The following is a 24,688-nucleotide window of genomic DNA, read 5'->3' on the forward strand; positions in this document are numbered from 1 at the left end:
ACATTCATTCAATAGGGATATTCTGGACTAGTGACAAACACTTCTGTTATGGGCTTTTAGTAATATGGGATGGACATCTTATGGCATAGAGTTAAGTAAAACTGCAGGGCACAGAAAAATGTAGTATCATCATAATAAGATATCTGGATGGTTATTTGAAATGGGAAGAATAGCAATATCGGTTAATATGGGAATGCCCAAGTTACTCATAGTACATTCAATGAAAAATTATACAGCTATAAGAAGTAATGAGTTGGGCCTGTAACCATTGACAAGATCTCAAAGATATCCACTGTGTGAAAAAAGAAAGTCTCAGAACAATGACTATACTGTGACCACATTTGTGGTTAAATGTTCATGTGCACATTTGCACATTTGTATGCATATACATGTGAAAATATACACATGAAAATATTAGCAGTATCTATGAAAAGAGGTAAGAGGGTAGGGAGAGGGCTAAATAAAGATTTTTCAAAATATCATCAGGAATATCTAAGAAGACTTTGAAACTTTAATAAGAATATTAAATTACTAGTGACACACAGAGAAGCAGAAGATGAAACCCTGAAAATATGTCAGAAAAAATGCTAACATTTTAGCACTGATATTATGTTATTTTATATGATTTTATGTTTACTCCCTTTTCTCTTTTCTATATCTTCCCATTTCTCTAAAATATTTATTACTTTTACTATAGTCATGATGTAACTAAACAATTAAAATATAAATGTAGTTGAACAATGCCTTAAGATTTAGACACTTGCCTATATTAACTCTGATTGGCATTTTATTTGTCTGAGTTGATTCTAAGGATGCATTTATTTCTTTCATCTCTCTGATGTATTTGTGAGCCTCAGAATGATTTATCTCTGACCTCAGAGCCTTCTAGCTATTTGTGTGTTTACTTCTCTTGTAGGGGAATTGGAGTCTGTGATAAATTGTAGGATTCTTTCACTTCCAGGATTTTCCAGAGTAGATGAAGCTATGTTATGATTTATACTTTAATTTGGTAGGCAAGAGTATGCCATTCAGCTTACTTTCTAATGTATATATTCGCAAGTTCTTTTTTTTATAAATTATAAAATGTATTTTTGCAAGTTATCCACTACTGTCTATGACTACAGTCTTTCTCAGTGTTGGCATCAGAGATGCACACCAGCTAAATGTCAAGAGAAAAGAGAAAATTATCTGAGTGGGGTCCTGATGTATGCACGTGTGTGTGTGTGTGTGTGTGTGTGTGTGTGTGTGTGATTCACACATTGATTTTTGAATGAGCTGTCCGGCTAAAAGTCATTCTCCCATTTTTTTTTCCCCTCAGCAATTATAAAAACTGCCCTTCCCAATATGGACAGAGAAGCCAAGGAGGAGTACCTGGTTGTTATCCAAGCCAAAGATATGGGTGGACACTCGGGTGGCCTATCTGGAACCACAACACTTACAGTGACCCTCACTGACGTGAATGACAATCCTCCAAAATTTGCCCAGAGTAAGTGAATTCCCCATGCTGGTGAGCATCTAAGTATGATGTTTCCCTTTGAATCTGTATTCTAATTTTCAGTGATTTGAAAAATTGATAGCAATCACTGACTGCTTATTATGTGCAAGGTATGGTAATTCATATATATGAAAAACTCTCCTATCACTTTGGTACTAAATGTATCCTCACTTTACAGATTTCAAAGAATTTAAGAACATTTCTGAATATTAAGCATAAAGTAAACAATGGAGCTGAGAATTAGAACCAGCAAGTCTGGCTGCAAGATTTGTGCCTATTTCTCTATTGCATGGTACCTCCCATTAAGAAAACTCAAGAGAATGATTGAAATGCACCTCAGATATTGTTCTATCAATAGTCCCACTTGTATAAAAGAAACTAAATCTCTAGAGCCTGAGGTGGGGAAGGCAGATGTACAGTACACTTGCTGCAAAATATACACTCCTCCTTCCTGTGGCTGGTGGGACATCAGTGATCACTGACTCTACCCGTTCCTACTAAAGCTGTGCTTGGCCCCAGAAACCTCTCAACAGCATTGTAGGCAGCCACCATCAATGAATCAAGGAGACAATCATTATTTGCCAACTTTCTTGTACTCTCATAGAACCCTTTCCTTCTGTGCATTTATCCAAGTAATGTGACATTAGAGAGATGATTTGGGAACAACTTTCTGACATGAAGAGTCTTGAAATGAGAGAAATAAATGATGAATAGGAATTAGCTGGAACAAGGTGAAACTGGGGAAGGGAGGATGGACATTGCAACTAGAAGAAAAGGATGTCCAAAAGCCCCAAGGAAGAAGGGTGTACGGCCCTGGATGAGAACTGAAAAAATTTCACTACAGCTGGAGCACGAGGCTGGAGAGTTAGGCAGGAATTAGCCATCCTTGGATTTGCAGGTCATTTTAAGTACCAAGACTTTTATCCTAAGATCACTAGGAAGTCATTAAAATATTTTAACTTGTAGGTTAAGTAATAAGATTTGATTCTAGGGAAATCAGAGAAAATGGAATCTGGCCTTCTTCCAGTGTCTTTCCACACTGCAGCCAGGTAAGGGGTGCTTGTAATCATTCATGTAAAAGGTGATGGAAGCCCTGGCAAGCAAGGTTGGTCGCAGTGGGAGTGGAGAAAGTGTATAAGGGTGTTAGATATTTAAGAGCTAATGGTAACAAAAATCTAAGGATAGATTGCATTTTCAGTTGAGGAGGTGAGTTATCCTATTTCTGACATGAGAGATTACATGCATGCTAGTGCTCTTTGCTGGGATAAGAAATACCTTAGGAAAACCAGTTTTTGCAGAGAGAGAGAAGAGAGGGGAGGGAGAAGGAGAGTGAGAGAGGAAGGGAAAGACAGAGGTGCGGTTTGAAAGTGACACATTTGAGGTACCTTGGAGAATTTCTCTGCAAAAATGCCAAGGTAGAAAGAACAGAAAAGATGCATTTCATTAAGAGTTTTAGGAAAAGTGGGAGTGAGAGCAGTGCCTCTTGAAGTCAGTGCTTCACCGACTCAGCTGTGGGAAAAGCACCACAACCGGCTCCAGCTGGAAGTGGGGGCTCAGAATTTAATCCACTGGAACATTTTCCGTGTGGATAGCATGAGGTAGAGCTTCAAAATGGCGGAGGAGTGAGCCGTGGAGATACCATATACATCAGAAATACATCTACATGTGGAACAACTCCTACAGAACACCGAATGAACACTAGCATAAGACCTCAGACCACCCGAAAGGCAAGAAACTCTCCACGTACCTGGGTAGGGCACAAAAAAAAAAAAAAGGACAAAAGAATAGGGAAGGGACCTGCACTTCTGGGAGGGAGCTGTGAAGGAGGAAAGGTTTCCACACACTACAAGCCCCTTCACTGGCAGAGACGGGGGGTGTGCAGGGGGGAAGCTTCGGAGCCACGGAGGAGAGCGCAGCAACAGGGGTGCGGAGGGCAAAGTGGAGAGATTCCTGCACAGAGGATCGGTGCCAGCCAGCACTAACCAGCCCGAGAGGCTTGTCTGGTCACCCGCCGGGACGGGCGGGGGGCTGGGAGCTGAGGCTGGGGCTTCAGTCGGATCCCAGGGAGAGGACTGGGGTTGGCTGCGTGAACACAACCTGAAGGGGCTAGTGCACCACAGCTAGCCGGGAAGGAGTCCAGGAGAAAGTCTGGAGCTGCCTAAGAGGCAAGAGACCATTGTTTCGGGGTTTGTGAGGAGAGGGGATTCAGAGCACCGCCTAAACGAGCTTCAGAGATGGGCGTGAGCCATGGCTATCAGCGCGGACCCCAGAGCCGGGCATGAAACGCTAAGGCTGCAGCTGCAGCCAACAAGAAGCCTGTGTGCAAGCACAGGGCACTATCCACACCTCCCCTCCTGGGAGCCTGTGCTGCCCGCCACTGCCAGTGTCCCATGACTGAGGGACAACATCCCTGGGAGAACACATGGCGCCTCAGGCTGTTACAACATCATGCTGGGCTCTGCCGCCACAGGCTTGCCCCGCATTCCATACCCCTTCCTCCCCCCGGCCGGAGTGAGCCAGAGCCCCCTAATCAGCTGCTCCTTTAACCTCATCCTGTCTGAGCGAAGAACAGATGCCCTCAGGTTACCTACACACAGAGGCGGGGCCAAATCCAAAGCTAAACCCCAGGAGCTGTGCGAACAAAGAAGAGAAAGGGAAATCTCTCCCAGCAGCCTCAGGAGCAGCAGATTAAATCTCCACGATCAATTTCATGTACCTTGCATGAGTGTAATAGCTGAATGGACAACGAATCATCCCAAATGGAGGCAGTGGACTTTGGGAGCAACGATATATATATATTTTCTTTCCTTTTCCTCTTTTTGTGAGTCTGTATGTGGATGCTTCTGTGTGTGATTTTGTCTGTATAGCTTTGTTTTTACCATTTGTCTTAGGGTTCTATTTGTTTTTTTTTTATGTTTTTATTTTTAGTATAGTTTTTAGCACTTGTTATCATTGGTGGATTTGTTTTTTGGTTTGGTTGCTCTCTTCTTTCTTTCTTTTTGTTAATTTTTAAATAATTTTTATTTTTAATAATCATTTTTTATTTTTCAGTTTAACGACTTTATTTATTTTTTTTTCTTTCTTTCTTTCTTTTTTCTCCATTTTATTCTGAGCCGTGTGGATGACAGGGTCTTGGTGCTCTGGCCGGGCATCAGGCCTGTGCCTCTGGGGTGGGAGAGCCGAGTTCAGGACATTGGTCCTCCAGAGACCTCCCAGCTCCACGTAATAGATGGCGAAAATCTCCCAGAGATCTCCATCTCAACGCCAAGACCCAGCTCTACTCAATGACCAGCAAGCTACAGTGCTGGACACCCTATGCCAAACAACTAGCAAGAAAGTAACACAACACCACCCAATAGCAGAGAGGCTGCCTAAAATCATAAAAGGTCACAGACACCCCAAAACACACCACTGGACATGGGCCTGCCCACCAGAAAGACAAGATCCAGCCTCATCCACCAGAACACAGGCACTAGTCCCCTACACCAGGAAGCCTACACAACCCACTGAACCAACCTTAGCTACTGCTGGCAGACACCAAAAACAACAGGAACTATGAATCTGCAGCCTGCAAAAAGGAGACCCCCAAACACAGTAAGTTAAGCAAAATGAGAAGAAAGAGAAACACACATCACATGAAGGAGCAAGGTAAAAACCCAACAGACCAAACAAATGAAGAGGAAATAGGCTTTCTACCTGAAAAAGATTTCAGAATAATGATAGTAAAGATGATCCAAACTCTTGGAATTACAATGGAGAAAATACAAGAAACGTTTAACAAGGACATAGAAGAACTAAGGAGCAAACAAACAATGATGAACAACACCATAAATGAAATGAAAAATTCTCTAGAAGGAATCAGTAACCGAATACCTGAGGCAGAAGAATGGGTAAGTGACCTGGAAGATTAAATAGTGGAAATAACTACTGCAGAGCAGAATAATGAAAAAAGAATGAAAAGAACTGAGGACAGTCTCAGAGACCTCTGGGACAACATTGAATGCACCATCATTTGAATTATAGGAGTCCCAGAAGAAGAAGAGAAAAAGAAAGGGACTGAGAAAATATTTGAAGAGATTATAGTTGAATACTTCCCTAATATGGAAATGGAAATAATTAATCAAGTCCAGGAAGCACAGAGAGCCCCATACAGGATAAATCCAAGGAGAAACACACCAAGACACATATTAATCAAGCTATCAAAAATTAAATACAAAGAAAACATATTAAAAGCAGCAAGGGAAAAACAACAAATAACATACAAGGGAGTCCCCATAAGGTTAACAGCTGATTGTTCAGCAGAATCTCTGAAAGCCAGAAGGGAGTGACAGGACATATTTAAAGTGATTAAAGGGAAAAACCTGCAACCAAGATTACTGTACCCAGCAAGGATCTCATTCAGATTTGATGGAGAAATTAAAATCTTTGCAGACAAGCAAAAGCTAAGAGAATTCAGCACCACTAAACCAGCTTTACAACAAATGCTAAAGGAACTTCTCTAGGCAGGAAACACAAGAGAAGGAAAAGACCAACAAAAACAAACCCAAAATAAATAAGAAAATGGTAATACGACATACATATCGATAGTTACCTTAAATGTAAATGGATTAAATGCTCCAACCAAAAGACATAGACTGGCTGAATGGATACAAAAACAAGACCCGTATATATGCTGTCTACAAGAGACCCACTTGAGACTTAGGGACACATACAGACTGAAAGTGAGGGGATGGAAAAAGATATTCCATGCAAATAGAAACCAAAAGAAAGCTGGAGTAGCAATTCTCATATCAGACAAAATAGACTTTAAAACAAAGACTGTTACAAGAGACAAGGACACTACATAATGATCAAGGGATCAATCCAAGAAGAAGATATAGCAATTGTAAATATTTATGCACCCAACATAGGATCACCTCAATACATAAGGCAAATGCTGACAGCTGTAAAAGGGGAAATCAACAGTAACACATTCATAGTAGGGGACTTTAACACCCCACTTTCACCAATGGACAGATTATCCAAAATGAAAATAAATAAGGAAACACAAGCGTTAAATGATACATTAAACAAGATGGACTTAATTGGTATTTATAGGACATTCCATCCAAAAATAACAGAATACACTTTCTTCTCTAGTGCTCATGGAACATTCTCCAGGATAGATCATATCTTGGGTCACAAATCAAGCCTTGGTAAAATTAAGAAAATTGAAATCACATCAAGTATCTTTTCCGACCATAACGCTATGAGACTAGATATCAATTACAGGAAAAAAAAAAACTGTAAAAATACCAACACATGGAGGCTAAACAATACACTACTAAATAACCAGGAGATCACTGATGAACTCAAAGAGGAAATCAAAAAATACCTAGAAACAAATTACAATGAAAACATGATGACCCAAAACCTATGGGATGCAGCAATAGCAGTTCTAAGAGGGACGTTTATAGCAACACAATCCTACCTTAAGAAACAAGAAACATCTCAAATAAACAACCTAATCTTATACCTAAGCAATTAGAGAAAGAAGAACAAAAAAAAAAAACCCCACAAAGTTAGCAGAAGGAAAGAAATCATAAAGATCAGATCGGAAATAAATGAAAAAGAAATGAAGGAAACCATAGCAAAGATCACTAAAACTAAAAGCTGGTTCTTTGAGAAGATGAACAAAAGTGGTAAACCATTAGCCAGACTCATCAAGAAAAAAAGGGAGAAGACTCAAATCAGTAGAAGTAGAAGTGAAAAAGGAGAAGTAACAACTTACACTGCAGAAATACAAAATATCATGAGAGATTAATACAAGCAACCATATGCCAATAAATTAGACAACCTGGAAGAAATGGACAAATTCTTAGAAAAGCGCAGCCTTCCGAGACTGAACCAGAAAGAAATAGAAAATATAAACAGACCAATCACAAGCACTGAAATTGAAACTGTGATTAAAAACTTCCAACAAACAAAAGCCCAGGACCAGATGGCTTCACAGACGAATTCTATCAAACATTTAGAGAAGAGCTAACACCTATCCTTCTCAAACTCTTCCAAAATGTAGGAGAGGGAGGAACACTCCCAAACTCATTGTACGAGACCACCATCACCCTGATACCAAAACCAGTCAAAGATGTCACAAGGAAAGAAAACTACAGAGCAATATCACTGATGAACATAGTTGCAAAAATCAACTATCCAGAAATGGGCAGAAGACCTAAATAGACATTTCTCCAAAGAAGTTATACAGACTGCCAACAAACACATGAAAGAATGCTCAACATCAGTAATCATTAGAGAAATGCAAGTCAAAACTACAATGAGATATCATCTCACACCAGTCAGAAAGGCCATCATCAAAAAATCTAGAAACAATAAATGCTGGAGAAGGTGTGGAGAAAAGGGAACCCTCTTGCACTGTTGGTGGGAATGTAAATTGATACAGCCACTATGGAGAACAGTATGGAGGTTCCTTAAAAAACTACAAATAGAACTACCATATGACCCAGCAATCCCACTACTGGACATATACCCTGAGAAAACCATAATTCAAAAAGAGTCATGTACCACAATGTTCATTGCAGCTCTATTTACAATAGCCAGGACATGGAAGCAACCTAAGTGTCCATCATCGAATGAATGGATAAAGAAGATGTGGCACATATATACAATGGAATATTACTCAGCCATAAAAAGAAACGAAATTGAGCTATTTGTAATGAGGTGGTTAGACCTAGAGTCTGTCATACAGAGTGAATAAGTCAGAAAGAAAGAGACAAATACCGTATGCTAACACATATATATGGAATTTAAGAAGAAAAAAATGTCATGAAGAACCTAGGGTAAGACAGGAATAAAGACACAGACATACTAGAGAATGGACTTGAGGACACGGGGAGGGGGCAGGGTAAGCTGGGACAAAGCGAGAGAGTGGCATGGACATATATATGCTACCAAATGTAAAATAGATAGCTCGTGGAAAGCAGCCGCATAGCACAGGGAGATCAGCTTGGTGCTTTGTGACCACCTTGAGGGGATGGAGGGAGGGAGACGCAAGAGGGAAGAGATATGGGGATATATGTATATGTATAGCTGATTCACTTTATTATAAAGCAGAAACTAACACACGATTGTAAAGCAATTATACTCCAATAATGATGTTAAAAAAATTTCTTTTTTTTAAAGAATTTTAGAATTTTCACATCTGGCCATTCATAAATCAGACAACAATGCCAACCTTTGAAACCAAATGACTGAAATAAAAAACGTCATCTCTTGCATCCTTCCCCTGACTCTTGTTTTCTTTTCAGTTGCCATTATAGTTAATGCGCTAACATGCAACTCCTCTTTCTCACAAAATGATTGTTTCAATTGAGTGGTGGCAGATAAGTTTCAAGTGTTCCCTTTCTTAGAGGTAATATCGATTAACTACGATCCCACTGAAAGGGATGATGAGAGTAGGAAGAGTAAAAGTGGATAAAGAAACGTTTCATTGGCTTGGTTTCCCAAGGCTTCCTGATGCAGGGTTAGTAGCAAGGTGAGCCCCTTGCTGTCTTATTATTTAATAAGCACACCTCAAGGAGTCATCTGAAAACTTTATCTGAAATATAAAGTTGGAAGGAAATGGAATCATTACACCAATTATGAGGGTATTGGGAGACTTGTGCTAGACCGATGATTTTTGGTGCCTTTCTTACGGCAAAACTGTTTGGAAAACATTTTTGTTCCCGGGTCACATATTATGATTTCAAGAGACACTTTAACTTCTTCATTAAATAAAAGTGTGTTAGTTCTAGAAGAAAACCTCGCCCATCATGTAAAGTAATCTTGTTATACTGGGAAAAATGAGCTTTAGTTTATCCAAGGGACTCAGTGATTGAGTTCAAACTAGAATTAGGTAATGTTCTCCAGATATAATTTTTCCTTTTGGGTTTATGTTTCATCGAATGTTTATTTTCCCTTGTTCTTGTTGCAGTGGGACTGCAACTTCCTGGTTGTCTGGGTTTGGGTTTCCCGCAAACAGGCACTGAGACAAGGATTTGATAATAAGTAGTTTATATTGGAGATGATCCCAAGGAACGCCAGCAGGGAAGTGAGAATTGTGAGCGAGAGGAGGTAGAAAGCTGACAGTGTGCGTTATCAAGCCAGCGATGACTGGGGTGACTGGAGCATCATTCCACTGGGGAAACTCTGGAGCAGGGTAAATAAACAAAAGAAAAGGACCAGCGTAAGATTATCCTGCCAGAGAGGGCAAGGAGCCTGGAATTTTATATACTAAGTTGCGTGAGCCTTTGAGGGCTGCTTCTCTGGGGGTGTTAATTTTCTGATAGCTCTGGACTGACAGGCAATGGACAAAACGGGTTCTGAAGTCCAGAGGAAACCCTCAGCAAAGAAATGCAAGAGTTGGCAGTTGGCTGTGAGGCAGGTGTGACTGAAGTGGTAATGGCCAGGGGTTACGGGGTTGGGGTACCGGCAACTTCCCCTACACCAGTGAAAGTGAGTGACACCAATACAACAGCCAAAGTGATCTGAATAAAAATGGAACTAATATCACTAAGTAGACACGTTTTCCTGCCCCCATAGGGGAAGCCACATACACTGTAACTGTATTTTGCCTAGAGAGTTTTGAGGGTAGGATTTTTGGTCTTCAGAGCAAGGAGAATTTTAGTAACAAGAGGAGTGTTTCATGTGTCCGAACAGCTTGCTGCAGGGCACAGCAGAAGCTTGGTAATTGGATTTTATCAAAAATGGTCTATAAGTCTGTAAATATAAAGGTAACTTCAAAAGTGACTTTCAGTGTGTTACACATTGCATCTATCTGTGCTGAAATTAGCTTAATATTTTCTGTTGGGCAACAATGAATATCCCCAAGGGCAGCCAATGTGATTATACAGCAAATTGGAAAGAACATTCACATAGACTCACTAATATCCTGATATAACTCTGCTCCAAATATGTACTTGGTAAACATATGGTTGAATAAGTCCCATAACTCAGAAGAGTTTCAAAGAGAGATCACTGCTTCTTCTGGGAACATTTGTCTCTGGCTCATTTAAAAGACTGTGCATTCCACAGTGGAAAGGATGTTTTTGTCTTTCCCATCACTGTATTGGTAGTATCTATACAGAAGTAGCCAGAGCAAAAGAGGTGCCCAATACATATTTGTTAGATGAATGAATGAAGAATGGAATATGTGCAGTGCTCAGTGTCTCTCCTCTTTCCTAAGGTCTGTATCACTTCTCAGTACCAGAAGATGTGGTTCTTGGCACTGCCATAGGGAGGGTGAAGGCCAATGATCAGGATATTGGTGAAAATGCACAGTCGTCATATGACATCATTGATGGAGACGGAACAGCACTGTTTGAAATCACTTCCGATGCCCAGGCCCAGGATGGCATTATAAGACTGAGAAAGGTAAGCTCAGGAAGGTTTTGTTCGTCTTCAGAATACCTCTTTGAAACTTGAATGTTGAAGGTGGTAGGGGTTGGGTGGAGTTCCTGACGTAATCTTACAACTGGAGGAGGTTTGCCTTCTTAAGCTGTGCAAAAGTGAGTGCTTTTTGCACATCCTATCTTCTAGTCCTACTTTATATTTCAGCTAAACCTCGATGAACGGTGACCATGGTGGTGCTAGCCTCCCATCTCACCCATCATTTCTTTCCTCTCTGTGTTTCAGTGTTTTTCCATGAGCTGCAGGAACTGGCTCAGTTCTTGTCCAGAGCATCCACCTATGTAGGAAAGCCAACACTCTGAAAGCAACCTTTAAGCAATGAGGGACAAAGATTGGTGGACAGTTCCTATTCACTGAAGAAATTATTGTGAGGCATATTGTTTATGATTCCTTAGAGGATTTTCAGTGGGAATAATCCTCATAAGCCCATAGAGGTGGCAAGTTCAATGGCTTTTCATCCTTTTCTATAGAACTCTCCCCATTTCTAATCTCCTGCTTCCTAGAATATCTCTGCAAAATGCATTCAAGTTTCCTGTGTGTTCACTGCAGGCTCTGCTTTTAGGGAAACTCAAAGACAGACAAAGTAGTCAGCTTCAGTTATTCTGGCTAGTTCTGGCACCAGAAGGACAGGGCCCACCCTGCTATTATTAGATGCTCCTAACTGTGATCAAATGACCAAGCATTGTGGTCAATGAAGCTCATCTTTGCTTTTTTCCCGGGTGTGGCGCTACCATTGGAGAAAGAAACATCTCCATAAATAATACAAAGAATATATGGCTTTTTAAAAATTGGAGTATAATTGCTTTACAATGTTGTGTTAGTTTCTGCCACAAAGTGAAGTGAATCAGCCATATGCGTACACATATCCCCTCCCTCTTGGACCACCCTCCCCGCCTCCATCCCACCCAACTAGGCCATCACATAGCACCAAGCTCAGCTCCCTGTGCTATACAGCAGGTTCCCACTAGCTATCTGTTTTACACATGGTAGTGTATTTATGTCAAACCTAATCTCCCAATTCATCCTCCCTTTCCCTTCCCCTCCATGTCCACACGTCTGTTCTCTACGTCTGCCTCTCTATTCCTGCCCTGCAAATAGGTTCATCTGTACCATTTTTCTAGATTTCACATATATGAGTTAATATACGATATTTGTTTCTCTCTTTCTGACTTACTTCACTCTGTATGACAGACTCAAGGTCCATCCACATCTCTCCGAATGATCCAATTTCATTTCTTTTTGTGGCTGAATAATATTCCATTACATATATGTACCACAACAACCTAAATGTTGATGGACATTTAGGTTGTTTCCATAACCTGGCTATTGTAAATAGTGCTGCAATGAACATTGAGGTACATGTGTCTTTTGGACACATGTCCAAAATATGGTATATGCCCAGTAGTGGGATTCCTGGGTCATACAGTAGTTCTATTTTCAGTTTTTTTTTTTTTTTTTTTTTTTGTGGCACACGGGCCTTTCACTGCTGTGGCCTCTCCCGTTGCAGAGCACAGGCTCCGGACGCGCAGGCTCAGCAGCCATGGCTCATGGGCCCAGCTGCTCCGCGGCATGTGGGATCCTCCCGGACCGGGGCACAAACCCGTATCCCCTGCATCGGCAGGCGGACTCTCAACCACTGCGCCATCAGAGAAGCCCCTATTTTTAGTTTTTTAAGGAACGTCCATACTGTTCTCCACAGTGGCTGAATCAATTTACATTCCCACCAATAGTGCAAGAGGCTTCCCTTTTCTCTGCACCCTCTCCATTATTTGTTGTTTGTAGATTTTCTGATGATGGCCATTCTGACTCATGTGAGATGATACCTCATTGTAGTTTTGATCTGCATTTCTCTGATAATTAGTGATGTTGAGCATCTGTTCATGTGCCTCTTGGCCATCTGTATGTCTTCTTTGGAGAAATGTCTGTTTAGGGCTTCTGCCCATTTTTGGATTGGGTTGTTTGTTTTTTTAATATTGAGCTGCATGAGCTGTTTATATATCTGGGAGATTAATCCTTTGTCCATTGATTCGTTTACAAATGTTTTCTCCCATTCTGACGGTTGTCTTTTCATCTTTTTTATGGTTTCCTTTACTGTGCAAAAGCTTTGAAGTTTCATTAGGTTCCATTTGTTTATTTTTTTTTAATTTCCATTACTCTAGGAGGTGGGTCAAAAAGGATCTTGCTGTGATTTATGTCAAAGAGTGTTCTTCCTATGTTTTCTCTAAAAGTTTTATAGTGTCTGGCCTTCCATTTAGGTCTTTAATCCATTTTGAGTTTATTTTTGTGTATGGTGTTAGGGAGTGTTCTAATTTCGTTCTTTTACAAGTAGCTGTCCAGTTTTCCCAGCACCACTTATTGAAGAGGCTGTCTTTTCTCCATTGTATATTCTTGCCTCCTTTATCAAAGATAAAGTAACCATATGTATGTGGGTTTACTTCTGGTCTTTCTATCCTGTTCCATTGATCTGTATTTCTGTTTTTGTGCCAATACCATACTGTCTTGATTACTGTAGCTTTGTAGTATAGCCTGAAGTTGGGAGTCTGATTCCTCCAGCTCCTTTTTCTTACCTCAAGATTGCTTTGGCTATTCAGGGTCTTTTGTGTTTCCCTACAAATTGTATAATTTTTTGCTCTAATTCTGTGAAAAGTGTCTGGTAATTTGTTAGGGATTGCATTGAACCTGTAGATTGCTTTGGGTAGTATAGTCATTTTCACAATATTGATTCTTCCAATCCAGGAGCATGGTATGTCTCTCCATATTGCAATCTGTGACTACTTTTGCTCATGATCATTTGTGTGCGTGTGGTAAATGTGAAAAATTCTGTACATTTTCCATATTTATTTCTTATTGTGACAACTACATTCATTAAAAAATGTAGAACACAGTTCAGTATTTTACAGACATGGGCATTTGCAAAGAGAAATACCTTTTTATCTTCATCATGAGTATTTTGTTCAACATTGTTCTTTATATGCTTGCCATGAAGTAGTACAAATTAATTTTAAAACGGATTTGCTGATTCATGAATTAGAAGATAGATAATAGGTCACACTGTCAGGAGCCAATAATTTTGCCCTCTGTCTTGATCAGCATTACAATGACATGACTCCAAGCTTACTATCTGACTCTCTCTGTCATGTTACCCAGGGATGTGCTTCCAATGGTCATGCTCTTAAAATCCCCTTTTGGGGAGGTATTGAAAGTGAGAACCTGGAATTTTCTGGATATAGTTTTATATACAAAATCAATTTTAAAAATCAATTTTGAAAAGAAAATGGCTGCATCTGTTTTAACTCTGCTGAGTAACACTCACTTTAAACCTGGATGGAGCTCAGTATTAAGAGTTGCAAAGTATTTAAAAACTCGTGTGTTAAATACAGTACAGTATAACTATACTTGAGTCAATTATTGACTAACCCAGAGACACATTTTCCTTGGCTAATGAATCCCAATGTCATTTTTGTTGTTATTATTAACTGCTATTCTTTGTTACCATAAGGTGCTTTTATAAACTGAAGCAATTAGCTGTTTGCTGTATTTTTATTCACCATTATTCATAAACTTGGAAGCATATACTACACATCTGGACACCAAAAAACCCATGTATTTTACTCTAGAGAACAATCTGTAGGGAGTCATTTTCCTGCAATTCATGGGTCCTCTTTTTTGTCTGACAAAATCCCAAGGACACCAGGATGTGTTCTGGTAGATTGTCATTAAGTTGGGCAAAGAATTAAGCAGAATATAATCTCTTATGCTTAACAGCGTTTGTAAAGAATTTGAGATTACAAAATTGTAACAGTAGGGGTGATTAGCAAATTGTGAAAATGTTGATGTTGAATTGCCTATTCATGTACATACGGGTACATGTGTTTAGTAATTTCAGAATAGACAGGGGATTGAGTATCTGCCTTGTTTATTAGAAAATATATCAAAAAAATCTAAGTCCAATTAGAATGAAATTCAAATATAAGAATCAACATAAAATTTTGAAATAAGAATCTATATTTAGGCTTGTATAGGAGTTCTGAAAGAGTTCACTAATGCTAGCTTGTGTTCCAGCTTATTTTTTTAAAATTTGCACCGCAGATGTAGAGTTCAGTTTCTTATAAGAATTGCCATGGAAATCTAAATTGTCTCTTTGAACCTTGACAGAAATACATCCTTGACATCTGAAGTATTATGTTTGCTGAGAGAATTGGACTGTGAGGGTTCTGATGCAGATGGCCTTCTGGTTGTTTAAGGGGACTGTGTTCTTTTACCTGCCTCTATTTACATAGGTCATTAAGTTAAGTCTCTGGGGCTTTTAAGGAAAGAGGTATTAATAGGTCAGAAATATTTTCAGTAATGGTGCAATGAGGTAATTTCAAATTGCTTTTAACTGGTTGGTGGAAGTCACCACCAGACCTAGTTACCTACGTGTCTGTCAGTCTGTCTCTCTATCTATCTATCTGTCTATCTATCATCTATCCTAAATATAAACACAGGTAGATATGCGTCTGTATACATATTTCTTTATATGCCCACCTGCTTCACAGCACAGAACTCATATAATAGAGACCTTCTAAGAATGCCCTAAAAAATAATAAGCCTCATTTTAGCCACATGATCAGTAAAGCAGTGATGCTCTGGAAGTGAAATAAGAAAACACTCTTTGTTGGGATTAGTGCTAAATTGTGCTTTATAATGTCTCCATGGACTAAACAATGATTATTTCTAGTTCTTTGCGTTTCACACACTGTTGCAGAAATGATAAAATATCCTTCCCAGATAGAGATTATGTTCGATGCTGCCTTATCTCTGACGAGCAGAGGCCCGATTAACTGGCTGATTGGTATGCAGATCATGCCTTCACTAGTACAATTTTATTATGAGTCTGAAGTGAAATTTCGATGGCACAATTCATGACTGTGAATATTTTGTGAATTCCAAGTGAAATGAGCAAAACAAAACAAAACAGTAGGGGATTAGATTCACTGAGCTTGTATAATAAACAGCTATCAATAAATGCCTGTAAAATTTACAGGTTGAATCTGGGGGAATGGAGAGTGATCCCATTAAGGCTCACAAATGGGCTTAAATGCACATAACGATCATCCATCAGCATTATACTCATTTGTTCTCGCTGCTGTGGTCATTAGTGAGAAACATTCATCTTTGTCATTTCTTAACAGCCTCTGGATTTTGAGACCAAAAGATCCTATACGCTGAAGGTAGAGGCAGCCAATGTCCACACTGACCCGCGTTTCAGCAGCAGGGGGCCCTTTAAAGACACGGCGACAGTCAAAATTGTTGTCGAAGATGCAGATGAGCCTCCAGTCTTCTCTTCACCGACTTACCTCCTCGAAGTTCATGAAAATGCTGCTCTCAACTCCGTGATTGGGCAAGTGACCGCTCGTGACCCCGACATCACCTCCAGTCCTATAAGGTATTTCTCTTTTGAAAGGAAAACTGGCTATAGTGCATGACAAGCAGATCAGTACAAAATGTAATTACGTATGCAGTCTGTGTGGCTGCCTTTGAGACTATGTTCACATGACCAAGGAATTTTGGTCAACATGTACTGCGCTTGTGTGTGTGTGTTGCACACACCTGCGAAGAGCTGCATACAATGCCCAGAGCCAGGAATATCAAGATGAAGAAAGATGCTAAGCTTTCAGAGGGCTCAATGAAAAAGCCAAATCGAGTATATTTTGCAGTGCATTTGGGTGGATCTTTTATATGGTATTGTTTTTGCTTGTTTGTGGGGTTTTTTTTCTAGCATTAGAAAAGTACTGCTGTTTTTTTTTCTTTCTTTCTTTCTCCTTTGACAGTTACAGTGAATTATGTATAAGAATTTAGAGGCATGAGATCACTGTCTCAACACAGTAAGAGGCCCCCTGTCTTATTTCTGTGTTCGCTGTTTGGCTTTGAAATGATCTTTTTACCACTTTATGGGCATTTCTGATAGGTCAGCCTGTTTGGATCGGTGCCTTTTAGACAAAACCTTTCTCTGCCATTTCAAAGATATCTTTTGTTTATGCTTTCCCTGCTCAAAATTTTTTCCAGGATGAGAAATATAATCCCTTGTTAAAGTTTTTCTTCCTTGTTTTAGAAATAAGGCTCAGTTCTGGGTTTTTCTTGTTGTAGAACTGTGTACATCTTTTCTCTTTGCCAGTCACCCAAATGACAGTAGATGCTCGGGCTAAAGAGCTTTCTTCTGAAAGAACACTGAAAATCTGTAACTTGTCCACTGGTCTCCAAGGGTGAAGTGTTAGTTAATGATGTGTTTGAGTGTGGATTTCAAATATTGCTTTAGAAATGTTTGTTGAAAAAGAGAGAGAAAACTAGACAGAAGAATACAGTTTTAAAGAATTGTCCAGTTAATTTATGAGTTAGATGTCAGCTTATATCCAAGTCATTCAATTTCTAAGTTACAGGGACCTATGGCAGATATCTTTCTAATTACTTTATTCAGGGAAACTCTAGACAAGTGAGCTTTATGAAAGCTTTACTTATTCACTTCTTTTTTGTGTATTAAACTCCCAATACTCCCAAGGGTGCTGAAACTATGAGGCTGGAGGTGAAACCCAGCAGAATAATCAGTGCCCCAAATAATTTGAGTTTGGGCAAAAAAAGGATTATTTTCAGGTCCGGAAAAGTTGTTTTTAACACAAGTCATTTCTAAATTCAGGATAGTAGAGTGTATCTCATAAGGATATAAAAAAAAAATTCCTTTCTTCAAAAGAGCTCAACCTCTAAGAAGGGGATTTGAGGAATGGTCAGTGGCCCATTCTCTGTTGTAAAGGAACTCAACAAGTTGTGGACACACAGAATGGCCTCTATTTGGCTAAGAAAATCATATCTATCAAAGGGACAAGTATTGAATCCAAGGGTAGGAAGTATCCAGAAAAATAAATTTACATGGGCATCCATTTTTTGACTAAATAGTGAAGTTGTGAAATGGCTTTATACTGAAATTCTAATATAAATAGAGACAGTGGTACTTGTTGAATGAATGAATCTGCCCCGTTTTCCATTGTTACTCCATTTCTTCTGAAAGAACACAGAACAGAGCAATTGCCACTTTCTTCACATCTTCAAGCATAAGAGAGAATATGAAGAAAGTAAACAAGATTGGCCTGAGAGACCAGCCATGGGGTCAGTTTAGCATTTGACTTGTCAAGATTTCTACTCTTGTCAGCAAAGAACCCATAGGGGGCCAGGAGCATGCCAAGCTGAGGACCCTCAGGGCAAATGGGGATTCAGATATCAGGGCAATCCCATGTACACCCAAAACATGGAATCTATAGTACCAGTGGGAACAGACTTCCTGTGCAAAAGCATGTTCTTCATCAGCTGGAGATGAAGTTTGAGTAACTTTTGATGCCAATACTAACCTCAGATTGGTTAGAAGTGGGTAAACATCCAGGTTCATAGCTCCCCACTTGTTTTTGCCCATTTTATAATCTATCCATTGACTGATGTAAAAATGGAGATATACTGATAATCATTCCAGCTCACAGGGAATCAGTGATGATTATCACTGTAGTTGATCGTTGTTGTTATTGCTATTGTTATTTTTTATAATTGTCGGTGGCATAAAAGGCAGGTGAAGAAGAAGCTTGAGGCTGCTCAGCAACAACTGCCCAACTTGGAAGCATTTTGTTTCCAGGCAAGCTAAAGGGGGTCTGGGGCTGTGTTACCAGGAAGGGATGGACAGATAAAGTACCACTTGATGACACAGGCATACTCTAGCTCTGATAGATGTCAGGCAAGTGCTAGTTCCTTGGCATATGTGGTTTCACCCAAAGAAGGGGCGATTACTGTTTCAAATCATTTACAACAGGGTTTTGATGCATTATTCAGAAAGTGAGCCCCACACCGTTCTGACTGGAGGTGGACTGGCTCCATAGGAATGAATCTAGAATGTAAGAATCACCAACTGCATTTTTCAGTATCAGTTCTGCATTTTTGCAGTTGTCCCTCCCCCAACCCCTGTCCCCCAACTGGGTTATGGAGAGCAGCTTTCCTCTATCGATGCACAATTGGTTAATTTGTTTAGAAAATTAAATTTCCTGACTAGCCAGAGCAGTGCATAGTTCCTTATAAGTCTAGCAGACAGACTTAGAACCATTTAACCTTTTTAAACAGAACTAGAGGACACAGATATTCAGGGAACTATCAAGTAACAAATAACAAAGCATGATTTTGTCTTTAGGGCTGTTGTATTTTATATGCTAACAAGAATGTACGCATCTTTTAGGGGAATGTTTACCTTGCCATCCAGCAAGAAATAGGCATTTATTGTGGCATCTGCCATGTTAAAACATGCAGTCATTAATTGGTTGGTCAACTTCCTCTAAGACTCAGCTTCTTTTGAGAGCACATTGTCAAGCTGAAAATATCATGTATATTAAAATTCTTAAAACTAAACCTATTTCTATGTGTATAAACATATCTGTATCTATACCTATGTCTGTATAAGCCCATCAGGGCAAACAGACAGTGACACAGAGGCAAACTTCATGGTCTTACCGTCTCCCTTCCAGGAACATTAATTAAGCATGTGCTACTTTCTTCAGTACCATATGCCTCTCAGTAATACAGAATACGATTGTGTAAATTATTTAAAAGATGCCATATCTTGAAACTACAGCAGACTGCATTTCAAATCCTGTCACTCCTACTTTCCAGTCAGACAGCTGGTCTCTTGGAATTCTCTGAGACTCAGCTTCCTCATCTGTATTTTCGGATAATATCATCTTTGGAGCTATTAACACTACCAACTAATAAAGCCACCATAAATTTCATATCTTAAATGCAAATTAAAAACCTAGTACTCATTTCACCTTGCAATAAATCTTTCTCTGCTCCAAATAAATAAATAAATAAATAAATAAAATAAAAATAAAATCCTAGTAGTCATTTTAGCAGAGATCCTTCTACTCAAGGTTGCTGACAGTGCAGAATTACCTGTTATTTTCTTATTTAACAGTTACATGCTAAATCGTCTAATTAACATCATTTAGTCTAATTTGCCCTTGCTACTGTGATGAATATTGTTACTAGTGAGTGCTTACTATGTGGCAGGGATGTGCTAAATGTATTCAGTTCATTTCCTAACACCTTTATGAGATAATATGTGTACTCTCTTAACAGCTGAGAAAACCGAGGGTGAAAAGACTAACTTGCCCACTGTCATACAAATAGTCAAGAATGGAACTGTGGTGCATATATATATATATATATTTTTTTTTTTTTTTTCTGGCAGTGCAATGCCTGCTTTCTGTTCCTTTGTCACACTCCCTTTCTTTCCCTATGATCTCTGTGACTCAAACTGTGTCTCTACGTGTTGTGATGGCTTAGCAGGACCAATTTTTTTCCTCAAAATCTTCTTTTATGTGTTTGTTTATTTTTAATTATATAATTTGCAGGTGTACAGCATTATAGTTCAACATCTGCATACACTACCGAGAGAGCACCACCACAAGTCTAGTCACCATCCATCACCATACAGCAGATCCCCTTCATCCATTTCACCTCCTCAACCCTGTTCCCTTCTTGGTAGCTACTAATCTATTCTCTGTATTTATGAATTTGTTTTTATTTTATTTTGTTTGTTCATTAGTTTGTTTCAGTTGACACATATGAGTAAAATCATACAGTATTTATCTTTCTCTGACTTATTTCACGAATCATAATACCTTCACGGTCTGTCTGTGTTTTCACAAATGGCAGGATTTCATTCTTTTTTGATGACAAATATTCCGTTGTGTGCGTGTACATGTTTGTGTGGCATCTTCTTTACCCATTCATCCGTAGATGGACACTTAGGTTGTTTCCATATCTTGGCTATTATAAACAAGACTGCATTGAATTAGCAGGACCGATTTAATTGAAATAATAAACTATTCATTCTCTAAATGGTCTCATTCAGTCCAGGATGCATACCAGGAAAAAGAAGCATACATATATCAGGTCTGTGGAATTAACCAGAGTATGGGTGGAGTGTTCCTTTGTCATCAGTCTAGCCCCTTTGCATGGGTTTGTTACTATTGGTTGTGAACCAAATTGTGATTAGGGAGGTAAAGGAAAAAACAACGTTATTGTTATTTGATGAATCAGACATTGTGCTAAGTTTCTATTATGTATCATTTCACTTAATTCTCACAAAAGACACCTGTGAAGTAGTCAGTATGATTCCAGCGTTATGGAGGAGACTGAGGCTCTGAAAAGATGCTTCCTGTGCATGTTGACATAGCACGGGGTATGGGGCCAGGGTTTAAACCCGGGTTTCTTCTTACCACTGATGACTATGTCTGTGCGTGCTTTGCTATGTTCTGGTATTTTGCATGAGGTGTGTAGGATGATGACAGCTAATGTTTACTGAGTCGGTACTTTGTGATAGACACTCTGAAATGGCATTTGAGGGAGCAAATTGTTTATCCTTAAGGTGAAACTTCCTAGCACAGAGTAAGTGTTAAATACAGGTCAGTGCTTTCATGTAAACCTGCTATGGCTCATTTTTTTCCTCTCAATAAAGTCATGTCAAGTGTATATTTGATTTCACCATGGCTTTGAGTGGCATGTGACTGTTTTTTTAGATAGTTGCTTCCTATTTATTTTTTGCAAAGCATTCTCCGTGAGTAAGACTACATGAGCTGCTTAAATTCAAAGTGGGAATAATGGCCATTCAGCAGGTGAAGCAGGCTGACACATGACCGTGGCGGCCACAGTGCTCTGTTGCCCTAATTCCTCTCTTGAATGTAAGTGCCCACTCAACACAAGACACTGCTTTTTTTTTTTCCTACTTGTATTCTGGCATTTTTATAATTCGCCTCAGTTACCAGGCTTGCTGTTAATGAGCTCTTTTCCTGAAAACACTTCTTATACTCCTGATGTCCAATGATGCTACAGTGAAAATGCTTCATACTGTAGAAAACCTGGCAATTGTTCGGCGAATAAACTGTGTATCGATTGACTCTCTCCTCAATCTTGCAATCATCCCCCAGAGACTTTGTCTTTTTGTTGTTGTTGTTTTTAATTGTGATAAGAACACTTTACATGAGATCTACCCTTTTAACAGATTTCTAAGTGTACAGCACAGTACTGTTAACTGCAAGCACAATGTTATACGCACATCCCTAAAACTTATTTGTCTTGCGTAACTGAAACTTTATAGCCACTGATTAGCAACTTCTCATTCCTCCCTTCTCCCAGCCCCTGGCAACCACCATTCTATGCTTCCATGGCTGACTCTTTTAGATACCTCATATAAGTGGAATCATGCTATTATATCCTTCTGTGGCTGGTTTCTTGTACTTAGCAAAATGTCCTCCAGGCTCATTGATGTTGCCGCACATTACAGAATTTTCTTCGTTTTAAGGCTGAATAATACTCCATTCTGTCTGTACACCACATTTTCTTTATCCATTCATCTGTCGATGGACATTTAGGTTGTTTCCACATCTTGGCTATTGTGAATAATGCTGCAATGAATGTAGGAGTGCTAATATGATTTCAGTTAGTTTGAATAAATGCCCTGAAGTGAGATTGCTGAATTATATGGTAGTTCTATTTTAATTTTTTTAGGAACTTTCATACTGTTTTCTGTAGCTGCTGCACCACTTTGCATTCCTACCAACAGCGTACAAGGGTCTAGTACACGGACTGAGTCTTTTTAACACAATTAAAACTTGGTCACTTAGTTCCTGTGCACTCTTAGCCAGTTAAAATTTGTCTCCCAATTCAACAGTACCAGCTTTTCCAAGTCATTTCCCCAAAACACTCACTGTACTGCTAATTCAGCTGATAGTGATTAGTATTAAGTCATATATTCATTTAGTCACATGGCCATTCTTTCACATTACTATATATATATATATATATATATATATATATATAAAACATGTTATATATACTATATATTGTATTCTATGGCACATATGACTTGTCTATATCCATATCTATATATTTATATCTATATCTGTATCTATCTAATCTATGGTTTCCTAAGGAATTTCTATAAAGACAGATCCTCTGCCCTCATGGACCTTGTTCTATAGTAAGGAGGCTGGTTAAATAGCCATGTTAAATTCAAGGCTTTCACATTTATCTAACTGACCTTTAAGGCTATCTGAAAATGATAAACAAAACTAGATTATGGAACTTCAGGGTCACATAGAGGAAGAGGTCTCCTAGTTGTCTAAGGAATTGCAGTAGAAGCAACCACAGATATCCAGTGATGTTAAAGTGGAAATATCTCACACTCTAGAGAACCTAGTATTAATCTGGAGGGTGGACTGTATGTATATAATTTTCTCTCATTTTTTATTCCCTCCCTCCCTTCCTCCCTCCTCCTTCTCTCTCACTATAAAGAGAAGCTTTGGGTAGAAAAAAGACTCCTTTTTTCCCTTAAAGGAATAATAAATAATATGTGATGCAGGGACTTTAGAATTCTGGGACTAGCAGAACTCAGATAATATTATTTATTAAAGCAGTTAGAGCAACCGGTAGAGCAATTAGAGGCAAAAGTTGAAAACTTGTAGATGGAATTTTTGATACTCGAAGTGCATGGGAGAAAATGTTAAAATGGTTTCTTTAGGCATAATAACAAAAGCTAGAATGAAATTAAACAGTGAGAAAGAAACAGTTGGAGTTCAGTGAAATATATAACTGATTCATAACTAAGGGCTTTATTTCATTATTAGTGGCTCTAAACAGCATCTTTCCTTGCAGTTGGCTCACTATTGTATCTTCCTATAAATTTGCCACAGCAAAATATTTTTATAATATAAAAGTGCATTAATTCCTGTTAAATTTGGAAACTAGAATATACACTGCCCTTCTCCAAGAGCAGCATCTCCCTAACTGGGCTCTAAGGAACATCACTGGGACTAAAGACAGGGCAGCCAGATCAATTTGAACTCAAGTTTCTTTGCACCAGGATTTCATAGATGAGTTACTTGGCTCAGGGGCTTTGCACTCTTTAAGAAGGAGAGATTTAGCCTTTGAACTTTCTGTAATTTTTCAGAGAATCTGAAACATTTGATGTAAAGGACATTCAGGCTTCTGTGCTGGTCTGTACTCTAGATTCTAATGCATCAAGCATTGCAGAGCATTGCAAACATCATGACACTTATTCCTATTTGTGTAGTAGAATATACGTTGCCCCCTTTTCCTGTCCATAGAACCTACTTAAGGGAGGACCCATGACTAGTGAATACTTTAAGTCTATTGCATGAGGCCAGAAGTCAGCAAACTATAGCCTGTGTGCAGAATCTGGCCTCCCACATTTTTTAAAAATAAAGTTTTATTGGAACACAGCCACTCTGCATTGGAATAGTTGTGACAGAGACAGTATGACCTGCAAAGCCTAAGATATTTACTTTATCAAAGAGTTTGTCATCTCCTACAATAGACTGGTAAGAGCTTGGATTTTCATCAGTAAGTTGAATAGTTGGTTCTCACATAATTCCAGGATCTTATTCTGTCTAGCAAACTCCCTAAAGGTAAGGTTTTAAAAATATTTTTTAAACTTGGAGTAGTCAAAGAAATTCTTTTATTAGAATCCAGCTGTATATGATGGGGTTGATGTCCCCCACGCTTGCCTTAGAACCCTTGGGACGTTATTTCTCATGGGGCACCTGACAGTGTGCACTTACGTTGAGTCAGCCAGAAAAATCTGGCTTCATTTAGTGTAGCTTTGGGGAAAATCACCATAACTACCATACACACTGTGAAAGGACATCCTGAAAAAGACTGAGA

General features: G+C 39.1%; 1 protein-coding gene across 1 annotated transcript in view; it reads left to right on the forward strand.

Annotated features, from left to right (window-relative positions):
* Positions 1 to 24,688, forward strand: part of CDH8 (cadherin 8) — a 386,699-nt gene that overhangs the window by 213,030 nt on the left and 148,981 nt on the right. The window contains exons 5-7 of the mRNA XM_027119709.1: positions 1,319 to 1,486; positions 10,716 to 10,903; positions 16,114 to 16,367. Coding sequence (XP_026975510.1) covers positions 1,319 to 1,486; positions 10,716 to 10,903; positions 16,114 to 16,367 — 610 coding nt within the window. The remainder of the gene's footprint in view (positions 1 to 1,318; positions 1,487 to 10,715; positions 10,904 to 16,113; positions 16,368 to 24,688) is intronic.

This window comes from Aethalodelphis obliquidens, unplaced genomic scaffold, assembly GCF_003676395.1.
Source record: "Aethalodelphis obliquidens isolate GAN/ISIS:26980383/991018 unplaced genomic scaffold, ASM367639v1 scaffold20, whole genome shotgun sequence".
Lineage (NCBI taxonomy): Eukaryota > Metazoa > Chordata > Mammalia > Artiodactyla > Delphinidae > Aethalodelphis > Aethalodelphis obliquidens.